Consider the following 13076-nt stretch of genomic DNA (forward strand, 5'->3'; position numbering starts at 1 on the left):
GTGCAGTGCTGCTTCCAATCAGCGGGTATCCTGCGATCTGGTTTTGAGTGGACCCTGGAGGACTTCTGTCCCAATTACAAGCTCTCTAACTCCATCGAGAAGTGAAACTGAAGAAATGGATAAAAATGTCTAATGATCTCACTAATAGTGTTGATAAAATATAGCTGTCACATATGCCAATCCTCTGCAATATGAATGGTTCAAGTTTGGGGGTCGGCTATCCTGGGATCCCTCTCATTAGCTGGTTGCTCCACCACTCTGAGGCTTGGCTATCTCATCTGTAAACAGATGACAATACCTAAACATTGATACCTAAACACTGAGATACTGCAGGGCCCGGTGGCTCGCGCCTGTAATCCCAGCACTTTGGGAGGCTGAGGCGGGTGGATCACGAAGTCAAGAGATCACGACCATCCTGGCCAACATGGTGAAACCATGTCTCTACTAAAAATACAAAAATTAGCCAGGTGTGGTGGCACCTGCGCCTGTAATCGCAGCTACTCAGGAGGCTGAGGCAGGAGACTCGCTTGAACCCGGCAGGTGGAGGTTTTAGTGGGCTGAGATTGCGCCACTGCACTCCAGCCTGGGCGACACAGTGAGACTCTGTCTGAAAACAAAAACAAAAACAAAAACAAAAACAAACAAACAAACAAAAAATGTCAAATAAGAAGCACACAGCAAGCTCCTGGAACCTACCAGGTTATCAGCAAATAGTACCAATAGCAGTAGTTGTTACTGTTGGCAACTGTTGCTCTCAGTACATTACAGTTCTTATTTTCTTTTGGTCCCTCTCTGGACTCACACTAAATTCAGTTATAAACCACCAGCACTCACCAATGAAGAGCTGGCTGTTGAGCTGTAAACGAAAGTGCCCATCAGCAGGGGCAGGCTGCATCTTCTGAGGAAGCTGATCAACTTGAAGAGACGCTCCTTTAACATTTCTCTCTGCCCTCACGTGGTGCCACTGATTGTCATTAAAGGGAGTGGGTGACTGCACCGTGACCTCACAAGGTCCATTCCCCACATCAAAGGAAAAGGTCACTTCTGTGGGAGCTAGAAATATTAGATATGAATATTGCTCAAGCAAATTCACAGAAAACTGAGTCTTGTGCACACAGAGGAAAACATGAAGGCATGCTCAGGATGGAAAGAGATAATGACGGTGATGCAGAAAAACGTGACTGTGAGTTAGGGGGGTGGGGCATAATAAATCTGTATCCTGGAGGAAAACAGAACGGATTTTAACATATTTATCCTTAGAGTTCACAACTCAACCTTGTTAAGTCCTAAATAGTAGAGATATGTACCCATAGCTGGAATACCCATAGCTATGTACCCATAGCTAGAATACCAAATAGTATTTGTTTTTGAGGTTTCAGTAATTTTATTTACAAACGGCTCAAAGTCTCATCTAATTCTATAAACACCGAATGTAAATTTTGACAGTCATAAATTAAGCTTTGAGTACATGAAAAACAATATGTCTGGTCCAATATTTTTGGAAATCAGTAAACAATGTGATGAGTTTGGTTTAAAGCTCTGGCTCTGCTGTCCTGTACTCTAGGGAAGGAATGACATTTTAATGGACTATTACTTGCTTCATGCTTCATTGTTTTATTTTCTCTTAAAAATGATTACTGGCTGGGTGTGGCAGTTCACACCTGTAATCCCAGCACTTTGGGAACCCGAGGCAGGCGGATCACTTGAGGCCAGGAGTTGAAGACCAGCCTGGTCAACATGGCAAAACCCCATCTCTACCAAAAATACAAAAATTAGCTGGGCATGGTGGTGCACGCCTATAGTCCCAACTACTGAGGAGACTGAGGCAGGAGAATTGCTTGAACCCAGGAGGCTGAGGTTGCAGTGAGCCAAGATAGTGCCACTGCACTCCAGCATGGGTGACATAGCAAAATCCTCTCTCTCTCCCTCTCTCAAAAAAAAAAAAAAAATTACCTAAAATCATAGAAGTTTAGTGTTTTATAATGAAATAGAATCACAAAGTAAGAATGAAATACTAACATTTTATTGAGTTAAAGCTTTTATTGCTAAATGATGGGTACCCTGTGACTTGTCCAGAGTGGCCAGCTTACCCCGCAGCTCAATCCTGATGAAGTCTGTGATCCCCAGGTTCTCCATAAACACCCCGGAGGAAACTGTGGTCTTAAAAAAGAAACACACGTCAGCAGTGAGTTCTCCATGGAAAGCAGGGAAATGAAGGTATGAAGTCTCAGTGTTGAAGGAAGCTGAATTCCAAAATGACTCTGTTTACAATAGAGAAAACGACAAAAGGAAAAAAAGTCATGAAACAAAAATAAGTTACATTTGATACAGAATTATGACTGCTAAATACATTAATAGAATCTATATGAGCTTTCACTGGGGGTTCTGAGCATCCATGTCATATATTGATGACATCAAGAGCTAAATGGTGATTATGTTGAGGATTAGAATTCTGTGTTCAGAGAAGGCCAAACAAAAGCAAAGCAAAAGCAATGAAACCAGTTGGGAGATTGCGCAGCAACACAATAGGGACAGGGTCAAGTTCAGAATCACCTCAAAGGTACGACCAACAGAACTTACTGAAGAACTCGGTAAGATGTGAGAAGAAGGATGGAGTCTGAGATGACTTTGGGGTTTTTGGTCTAACTGGGAGGGGAAATAATTCTGAAGAAGCAGGTTTGAGCAGCAGCTCAGTTTGGGACATGTTTCATTTGAGATATCTATTAGGCATCCAAGTGGAGATTTGAAGGAGGTAGTTGGATAAATGACTCCAGAAGCCAGAACACAGACTCTTGCTTTCTTTCCTACACACACACACACACACACACACACACACACACACACACACACACACACACACACACACACACACACACACACACACACACACACACACACACACACACACACACACACACACACACACACACACACACACACACACACACACACACAGTCTTAATTCCTTTCATGGCAAGAACAACCAAGAACAAGAAGAAGCTTATTTGTTCCCTTCTGTCCAAAACCCATCTCAGGACTGCACATCACACGTATTCCTCAGGCCTCTTTAGTGTCCTTCATTCTGGTACAATGTGTCAGTCTTTTCTTATCTTTTGTGTTCTTTTGACTTTTTGGTATTTTTCAGTTGACTTGCAGAATGTTCCTCAACTTGGATTTGTCTGACATACTCATGATTGGATTCATGTTGTGCATTTTTGTCAAAAATACCGCAGAAGGGCCGCTGTGTTCTTCTCAGTGTGTTGCAGCAGCAGGCAGCAATGCTGATCAGCCCATCACTGGTCCTGTTAGTTTCAACTGCCTTGTAAAGTGGCATTTGTCGAGTTTCTCCAACATGAAGTTATTATTTTTCTCTTTGTAATTCATGTATTTTTGACACTTTAAGGTTACAGAAACACAACTTTACCCAGTTTCAAATTTTTTCATCCAATGGTTTTACAATATATTGATGGCTCCTGATTGAATTTTTATTCTGATGGCTGCCAATGGTGATTTTCTAAGCTCTGTCATTCCTTCCACATTAATTGGTTGACATGCCTCCGTTAGAAATAGCTTTTCTCAGCTAGGCGCGGTGGCTCACGCCTGTAACCCCAGCACTTTGGGAGGCCAAGGCGGGTGGATCACGAGGTCAAGAGATCCAGACCATCCTGGCTAACACGGTGAAACCCCGTCTCTACTAAAAATACAAAAAATTAGCCAGGCATGGTGGTGGGTGCCTGTAGTCCCAGCTACTCGGGAGGCTGAGGCAGGAGAATGGCGTGAACCCGGGAGGCGGAGCTTGCAGTGAGCCGAGATCACACCACTGCACTCCAGCCTGCGCAACAGAGCAACACTCCATCTCAAAAACAAACAAACAACAACAACAAAAAAAACAAGAAATAGCTTTTCTCTTGATCTTTTACTAATTTATTTGTGTATTTATCCATTTGTTTGTTCACATCACTCTTGAATTTGTATTCTATTCAGTGGCTTATACTCTGTAACTTATTTTGATGCTTAAGTTGTCTCAAATGTGGCAGCTCCTTTAAGCTGACACCCATGCCTTTTTCAGCTTTTTTTTTTCCCTTTTGTCATAACAAAATGATCCAGGCTCATCTTAAATTTTCTCTTCCACATTTCTGGAATCAGCCATTTCTTCAAGGAGTTGTGGTTTCTTTTTTAGCAGAGAATGATAGAAAATGGTGATTAGAAGCCCAGATCTGCAGGCTATTTACTAGGGTGTCATTGCTTCTAGCCCTCTCAGTAGTCAGCTAGGAAATATGTGTATTTGTATCTCTCTCTCTCTCTCTCTCACACACACACACACAGTCTCTCTCTTCTATGTGTATTCTATAGTTATCTATTATGTATATTAAAATCCATGAGTTCACGTGGATACCTCTGTTTTTAACCCAGTACCACAGGGTTCATTACAGTCTTCCTCCTTCCCACATGTATAACTGTTTCCTTAGTGAGAAGGTCCCTCCTACTCTCCTCACTGTATTTACATATCTGCTCATTTCCCAGTGTGGAACCAAGCTTCTAACCCAGTGGTCATTCCTTGACCCTATCCCTGCAGATCCCCTAGTCCCAGCTGCCCCAAAAGAAGGGAAAAGAATCAATAAGTGTTATGTTAAAGAAAACAGAGATGAAGATAAGGAAAGGAAAAGAGAAAGGAAGAGGAAGCTACAAGTTTTACAGAAGGGAATATTTTATTTTTCTTTCTTTCTTCATTAATCAATTTATTTATTTATTTTAGAGATGAGGTTTCACTTTGTCACCCAGGCTAGAGTGCAGTGGCATGATCATAGTTCACTGCCACCTCACATGCCTGGGCTCAAGAGATCATCTCACCTAAGCCTTCCTAGTTGCTGGGACTACAGGCCACCATGCCCAGCTAATGTTTAGTTTTTTTGTAAGACACGGGGTCTCACCATCTTGTCCGGGCTTGTGTTGAACTCCTAGGCTCAAGCAATCCTCCCATCTCCGTCTCCCAAAAAGAGAAGGGAATATTTCAAATATCACACTTGCTCTTCTCCATACTTTCAGAAGTCTTGCTGAAAGTAGGATATAAACTGAAGGTGAATGACATATCCTGAAGAGTCTCACAAATACAGCCGCATTTGGAGAGAAATGAAGGGCTGAGGTGAATTTCCAGAGAGAAAATAATCTAGAAAATGTTTTTTAGAAGTACAGAGTACCTACAAACCAGTGTTTGATGTCAGAGTATCAATAGGCAGGGGAAAAAGCTACAAATTTCCAGGGGTTATTACTGAACTGTGGAGGCATCTGAAGCCTGCAGATATGCCCTCCATGCTTCAGTGTGATGCCTGGCACAGGACATTTAATAATTCTTGAAGATAAAACAGCACAGAGAATGGCCAGTAAATCAGATACAATTCAACAGATCCCTCCCTTGAGCTCTTAGATTATGGGAAAAAATATTGATAGGATGACCAACTCTAGTCCTGCTATTACAGTTCAGAATGGACAAGAAGTATGTGTCTGATTGTGAAGAGATGAATGTCAAGAAGAATTCAACTCCATTCCATATAAATGAATTAAATGTCTGGACAGACCTGCCAGAGAGACCCGTAGTGTACACTTACACTACAAGTATAAACAATGTTTTAAAAAGCACAGAAACAGTGCAAACATACTGAGAAAGAAAAAGAAAGAAAGAAGACAGGAAACAAAGAAAGAGACAGAAAGAAAGAGAAAGAAGGAAGAGAGGGAGGGAGGGAGTGGGGAAGGAAGGAAGGAAGGAAGGAGTATAAAAACCAGACTGAATGGGAGGGAGGAAGGGAGGGAGGGAAAGAGGGAGGGGGGGAGGAAGGAAGGAAGGAGCCATCTGAATGGGAAGGAGGAAGGAAATTAAGAGAGAACACAAGGGAAGAAAAATTTCATAAGAGTTTCACACTATGGGAATAATATAAAAACCAATTCAGTAAAATAAGAGCTAAAATATGAGATAATTTAAACAAAAAAGATGATTTTTAAGGAAAAAAAATCAAAGACCCAAACAAAATCACAGAGGTAATAGATAAATCAGAAATATCTAGAAATGGAGAACACAGCTGATAACAAATTACTGACATTGGGAAAAGCTTAGAATAGTCATTTGAATGCGTAGGAGAAGGACAAAGAGATTAAAGCCATTGGAAGAAACAGAAACAATGTATGAGCGGCAAAGGAAACAAGTCAACAGTCCCAGATGCAGAGAATCCAACAAATGAAACAAAGTATTCAAAGCATAATAAAAACCATTTTTTCTTAAAAGAGAACAGAATATTTTGGTCAAAATAAGCATATTTCATTTTAGAAAAAATTAACAGAATAATTAACGCTAAGGCATATTCTGAATAAGTTTTTGAAATTGAAGGATAACATATCTGTCAAAAGCTGTGAAGAGTCTGAGATTTCACCCTACTTGCAAGCTAACAATTTAGCTTGCCATAGATTAAAGGATGCTGACAGAAAACACAAAATTTCCGGGTCAGAGTTAAAGAACTTTATTGTTCACAGCACAGCAGGCAGCACGAGCGTCGGAATATTTGCATTGGTTTCCCCGTATCTCCAAATTTCACAGGGCAACACAATCCATTGGCCCAGGTGGATGCTACACACACAGTGGGTAGGTTTGCATCTCAGATGAGGAGCCCCCAGACAAGGGTCCGGGACTCCTTCATCAAGCAGGAGACAAGCCGGTCCCCCTCCTCTCTGGGGAGTGAGTACGCATTGATAGTGATGTTGTGTTCTCTTTGAACTACTTAGCTGCCTACACGACTGGCTACAGAAACTGCTTGGTATTAGGGGATGGAGACGCCATGCCATCTGGCACACTCGGCAAGAATGTACAGAGATGCTCAGGCTCCTTGTTGAACCACCTCTCTCAGAAGTAGCCTCCACACATTGAGGTAGAACAGGAAATGAAAATACATTTAGTCTCAGACTTCTCCACAGCAACATATGATGCTAGTGGATAAGAAACACTTACAATTTTTCTGAGGGAAAGAAGATTTTTACTAGCTTAGTTGTAGTTCCTGTGCTAGGCAGTAGGTAGATCCTCAAAGAACCCTGGGCTTATAGCGCCACTGAGGTGGGGGAGGGAGGACTTGACCATGAAAGCCACCCATGAATGAAAATGCTGCAGGAAAGAGATTAATACACATTCAGTGCCATGTAATGTAACACAGTACGTACAGAGGTCAGAAAATAGAGAGTGTGATCCAATAATTTCCTACCACTATAGTTGTCTGAAGAGTATAAGGGCAATGAATAAATATCCCTTAGCATTCAGAAAATAGTTCATCTCATGATTGTTCTGGAAAAAATACAATAAACTGATAATAAATCCAGCCAAGCAAGTAATAAGTTAAAACAAAGATGATTCATTTTCTATAAACTAATGCTTCAGTAAGGAAACACAGATCTTCAGTACTGACTGTGCCTTTATGGTATGTGTGTTTTCCTGATATTCGCCCCGGTCCTAGTACTGCCACTATTTTCTTTCTGGCAAGAACAAGGGCATTTGTCTACTCCTTTATAACCAAAAAAAGTTATTATGAAAAGAAAGCTTTTTCTTGCCACTACTTACTGTCTCCGCGGCAGAGCAGTGGCCCCAGAGTATAAGCTGCTTCGGAATGTGGTCGGCCTGCGCCCGTCATCACAATCCGAGTGACTGGCAGGTGCTCCTTTTGGGAAAGGACTATTGTGTCACTAGTCCTAAAGAACAACCACCGAAACCATTAAAATTATTCTGATTAACATACGGGCAAAATTAACTCTGATCTCTTATCTCAATTTGAAACCAACATCATAGAGCTTAACAGAATACTTAACATTTTCAGTATTTTGGGAGCACAGAGACTACCATGACTCTAAATCAGGGATGGGCAAACATTTTGTGTAAAGGACCATACAGTAAGCTATCTTAGCTCAGCAGGCCATGCAGCTTCTCACAGCAACTACTCAACTCTGCCACCAAAGTGTGAAAGCAGCCACAGACACAGGCATGGCTGGGTTGCAATAAAAATTTATGGATATGAAATCTGAATTTCATACAAGTTTTATATGCCATGAAATATTCTTTTTATTTTTCAACCTTTTAAAAATGTAAAGAAAACATTCTTAGTTCACTGCCATGCAAAAATAGACTAGTGGTCTGGATTTCGCCCAAAGCAAGAGGTTATCAATTCCTGACCCGTTTGCCAATTCCTGATCCAAATGATTACAGAGAAGGGAAAAAATCAAGAAGGTAACTTCCCTTCTAAAATTGTCTTAGAATAATATCTAAGTGATTATTCATTACAAATAAAAATAGTAACACTGGATTTAGATATTCATTTTGCAGAATATTATCATTTTTTTTAAAGTCCTTTTATGATTACTGGATATTTCTTTCCTTGTTAACTTTGTGAATGGAAAATGAATCGCACAGATTCAAAACCAAATACATACTACACCCTTATAAGTAATATATAGACTAATGAGTGTGAAAGTGGTCTGTGAAACACTGCTCCCAGTAGTTCACGCAACAAACACAGGCCAGGCACAGCGGCTCATGCCTGTAATTCCAACACTTTAGGAGACTGGGGTGGGCAGATTGCTTGAGCTCTGGAGTTCGAAACCAGCCTGGGCAACAGAGTGAGGTCCCGTCTCTACAAAAAATACAAAAATTAGCTGGGTGTGATGGTGCACACCTGTAGTCCCAGCCACATGGGAGGCTGAGGTGGGAGGATCCCTTAAGCCTGGGAGGTAGAGGCTGTAGTGAGCCATGTTTGTACCACTGCACTCCACCCTGGGTGACAAAGTGAGACCCTGTCTCAAAAAATACAAAAAACAAACAACAAAAAACCCCAAACACTTAGCGCTCACCTTTGGTAGAACAGACATTGTCCTGGGAATTGAGGACACAGAGTAAAAAATATAGTCTCTGCCTTCTGAAAGCACACAGCCTATTGAATACCATGAGTATTAATTATGTGACTGGGAAAATAAACGCACACGTCTGGGTCCAATACAAAGAGACCTGGAGGATCCCCTAGGGGAACCTGGGGTCCTGGTCTTAGCTATGCCACTAATTTTGTCTCTGGCCAAAATAAAGGCATTTGTCTACTCTGCTGCAAAAGTATTTTATTATATATGTGTATATAACTGTATATGTAATAAATATTTGGCCAATAATAAATATTGCATATATGCATACATAATAAAATGCTTGTATTTATATACTTTTGGTTATATTTTATTACATATATGTCTCAACTGCATGTATATTCCGATTTACAGACAAAACACTCTTAGTCCAGTTATGGTTAGAAACTCTACAGTATCTAGTAAATACTGTATTTTTTAAATTGCCCAGTTCTCAAACCTTCTTTTGTATGCATTTGTGGCAAAAGATCACAATAATTGATATTTCATCATTGCAACACTTTTGTATTTTCAAAATAAGGCTTTCTGAATTAAAAAAATTAAATTGGCATGTCAGAGTTGTACATATACTGGGGGCACATGTGCTATTTTGATACTAGAATACAATGCATAATGATCAAATCAGGGTAACTGGGATTTCCATCACTTTGAGCATTTATCCTCTGTGGTGGGAACATTACAATTCTCTTCTAGCTATTTTGAAATATCCAATAAATTACTGTTAACTATAATTTCTCTAGTTCTATCAAATACTAGAATTTCTTTTACTTAACTCGACTTTTGTACCCATTAATCAACTTCTTTTATAAAAGACTTTAGGTATCAAAGTTTCAAATTGGAAAACATAAAACTAAAATAAAATGGCTATATTATTTAAGATTATTCCCTGAAAAAATACACTTAATGGTAAAGAAAGCTTATTTCTAAAATTCAGACTAAAACCCCGTTGCTTTACCTAGTTAAGATTCTGTTATTCATTTTTATGCAAAGAACAGAATATGGATTATCTAAAGGCATCACCATTCAGCCTTTAGAGTGGACTGATGGTAGACAAGCTAGAAATTTGTCTCCTGCTGAATGAGGTAGGTCTAGGAAATTTTTTATTAATGTGGTAGCCATTAAAAATGACCATTTCAACTTCTGTGGTCATCATTTTAGCAAGAAAGTCTAGTAGAGAAAATGCAATTTAATTATTTATGGAGGATGCTTGAATTTTAAAAGATCTATTTCACGTGAGCTGCAAGTTTCATTCCATTTTTAATACTGACTGTGCAAAATACTGAGAATGTGTAAATGAAATCCACAGTGCATTTCAGTTTAATTAGGGAAGATACTATAATAAAGTCTTGTTTTTTCAGTTGTTTTGGAAAGTCTGGTGTTTTCATTCTGAGCATAAAGATAGCCAGTGTTTTTCACCAGTTTCTTATTGTTACAGGCAGATTCCCAACCTTTGGAGATCAAAATAGAATACTCAGGATTTGTCATAGTTATCAGACTTCCTCAAAACTTCCTAATTAATATGGACATCTCATTTTTCTTTTCTCCCTATTATTTTCTAAAGCTTTTAATATAGTCTACACTTGGAAATAGTGCTTTCATAGGTGCCATAATCTCTTGCAGCAGTATTAAAAATTCAGTAGGAGAATTTTTAAAGACTTTTTGCTTTTATTTTATATTTTATTAAAAATTTTATTTATTAGAAATTCCTATAGTTCTGGAAATTGTACTTTCCTAGGAAGTGTGAAAACTTCTAAAAGCTACTACTTATTATTTGCCAGGGAACTTTATTTAAGGCAAAGTAGAGACATAAGTTTGGGAGGTTGCAAAGAAAGCTAAAAGGGAGAAATGGTGAGTCAACTTTTAACTTTTTTTTTTTCTTTGAGACAGAGTCTCACTCTTGTCACGCAGGCTAGAGTGCAATGCTGCGATCTCTGCTCACTGCAACCTCCACCCCCAGGATTCAAGCGATTCTCCTGCCTCAGCCTCCTGAGTAGCTGGGACTACAGGCGTGCACCACTACGCTCAGCTAATTTTTGTATTTTTAGTATAGACGGGGTTTCACCATGTTGGTCAGGCTGGTCTCCAACTCCTGACCTCGTGATCCGCCCGCCTTGGCCTCCCAAAGTGCTGGGATAACAGGTGTGAGCCACCGCGCCCAGCCCAACTGTCAATGATTATTTTGGGGGAGTAGGTCAGCAATAATAAAATCATTATGATCCACATCTAACCCACTTAAAAAATTTCTAGATTCTCAGTTTCTGTTTAATTGCCTATTTTCTGGCCAATTCAACCTGCATTAATTACTACAGCAATACAGTATGTCTTGGCAGCTAACAGAACTAGTTTCTTCACTTTATTTTTCATCTTCAAAATTATCTTGCTTTTCCTTTCATCCTTAATTTCCATATGAATTTTAAAACCAGGTTGCTGCAATCCACACAAGTAAAAACACTTGGCCTTTTTGGGGATTTTGTTAAAATTACAGACTAATTTGAGGAGAATATCAACTTTAAAAGAGGGTATCTCAACAGCAGCATTACTGATATTTTGGGCTAATTTTTTTTGTTATGGTGGGGGCTGTCCTGTGCACTGTAGGATGCTTAGCAGCACCCTGATTTCTAATTAATAGACACTAATATAAACAACCTTCCTCTCTGTGTAATGACAAAAATGTCTTCAGACAATGCCAAATGTCCCAAGAGTCGAAGTCACCCCCGACTGAGAACTACTGCTTTAAGATACTGAGTCATACTATCCACGACAGTAGTGAGTCAATCCATTTATTTGGCTGTCCTTAATTCTCTTGAATAAGTTTTGTAATTTTTTCCATAAAAGTACTGCAGTTATTCCACAGAAATTTACATTTTTGTTAATATTGCAAATAAAATTTTTCTAGGTGTGTAACGGTAATTATTTTATGATTTTATAGAAATTCAAGTAATTCCTCAATATTGACTGACCATAAATTCAGCAAACTTACTGAACTCTCATTTTTCCTGATATTTCTTTATATTATTTTGGACTTTCTATGTAGGCAATCATATTATCTACAATATCTGCCAGGGTTGTTTCTTTTCCAAACTTTTTATCACTTACATCTATTTTATTTCCTCTTGTGTCTTTAACTGACACATGCATGAGGTTTTAAAAATTATATATTCATTATTGATTTCAGTTAAGAATATAGTTTCCATCATGACAGTTCCGTAAAATTTGTTAAGATTCCACCCATTTACAAAATTTTTTATACTTATTCAACAATAATGTATAATACATTCTATAAAAAAAAATTTGTCCTTACTAAACGATATATGGCTGCTATATCAAGTTTGTTAATTATAATATTAAAATATTCTTACCTGCTTCACTTACTCATTCCCAAAAATGTTATGTTAATTATTCTACTGTTTTGGGTGTCAATTTGCCTTTGCATATTTGTTACTTATATATACACACACACACACACACACACACACACACATACATACACACACATATACACACACATATATACACACACATATATATACACACACATATATACACACATATATACACATATATATACACACACACACATACAGATATATATATACACACACTTTTTTTTTTTTTTTGAGACAGAGTCGTGGTCTGTCGCCCAGGCTGGAGTGCAGTGGTGTGATCTCGGCTCACTGTACGCTCCGCCTTCCGGGTTCACGCCATTCTCCTGCCTCAGCCTCCCGAGTAGCTTGGACTACAGGCACCCACCACCATGCCTGGCTAATATTTTTTGTATTTTTAGTAGAGACTGGGTTTCACCTGTGTTAGCCAGGATGGTCTCGATCTTCTGACCTCGTGATCTGCCCGCCTCAGCCTCCCAAAGTGCTGGGATTACAGGCTTCAACCACGGCGCCCTGCCACTTCTTTATATATTTTAAACAATCTGATGATACACACAAGTGTAGTGAGATCTTTCTAGTGAGTTTATCTCAGCATTAGATAGAGTTCAAGTTTATCCCTAACAATGCTTTTCATCTTTGTCTGATATAATACAGCTATATCTGCTTTCTTTTGATTTGTATTTACTTGGTAAATATTTTCTATTCTTTTAGTTTCAACTTCACCGAGTGCTTATATTTTATCTTTTGTAAACAAGCTAT

The 13076-nt window shown here is 39.1% G+C and overlaps 1 protein-coding gene across 1 annotated transcript in view; it reads right to left on the reverse strand.

The window, feature by feature from the left end:
* Positions 1 to 13076, reverse strand: part of LOC129044583 (contactin-associated protein-like 3) — a 141982-nt gene that overhangs the window by 32836 nt on the left and 96070 nt on the right. The window contains 3 exon segments of the mRNA XM_054502590.2: positions 835 to 1053; positions 2091 to 2261; positions 7595 to 7722. Coding sequence (XP_054358565.1) covers positions 835 to 1053; positions 2091 to 2261; positions 7595 to 7722 — 518 coding nt within the window.

The sequence above is a fragment of the Pongo pygmaeus genome, chromosome 13 (assembly GCF_028885625.2).
Source record: "Pongo pygmaeus isolate AG05252 chromosome 13, NHGRI_mPonPyg2-v2.0_pri, whole genome shotgun sequence".
Lineage (NCBI taxonomy): Eukaryota > Metazoa > Chordata > Mammalia > Primates > Hominidae > Pongo > Pongo pygmaeus.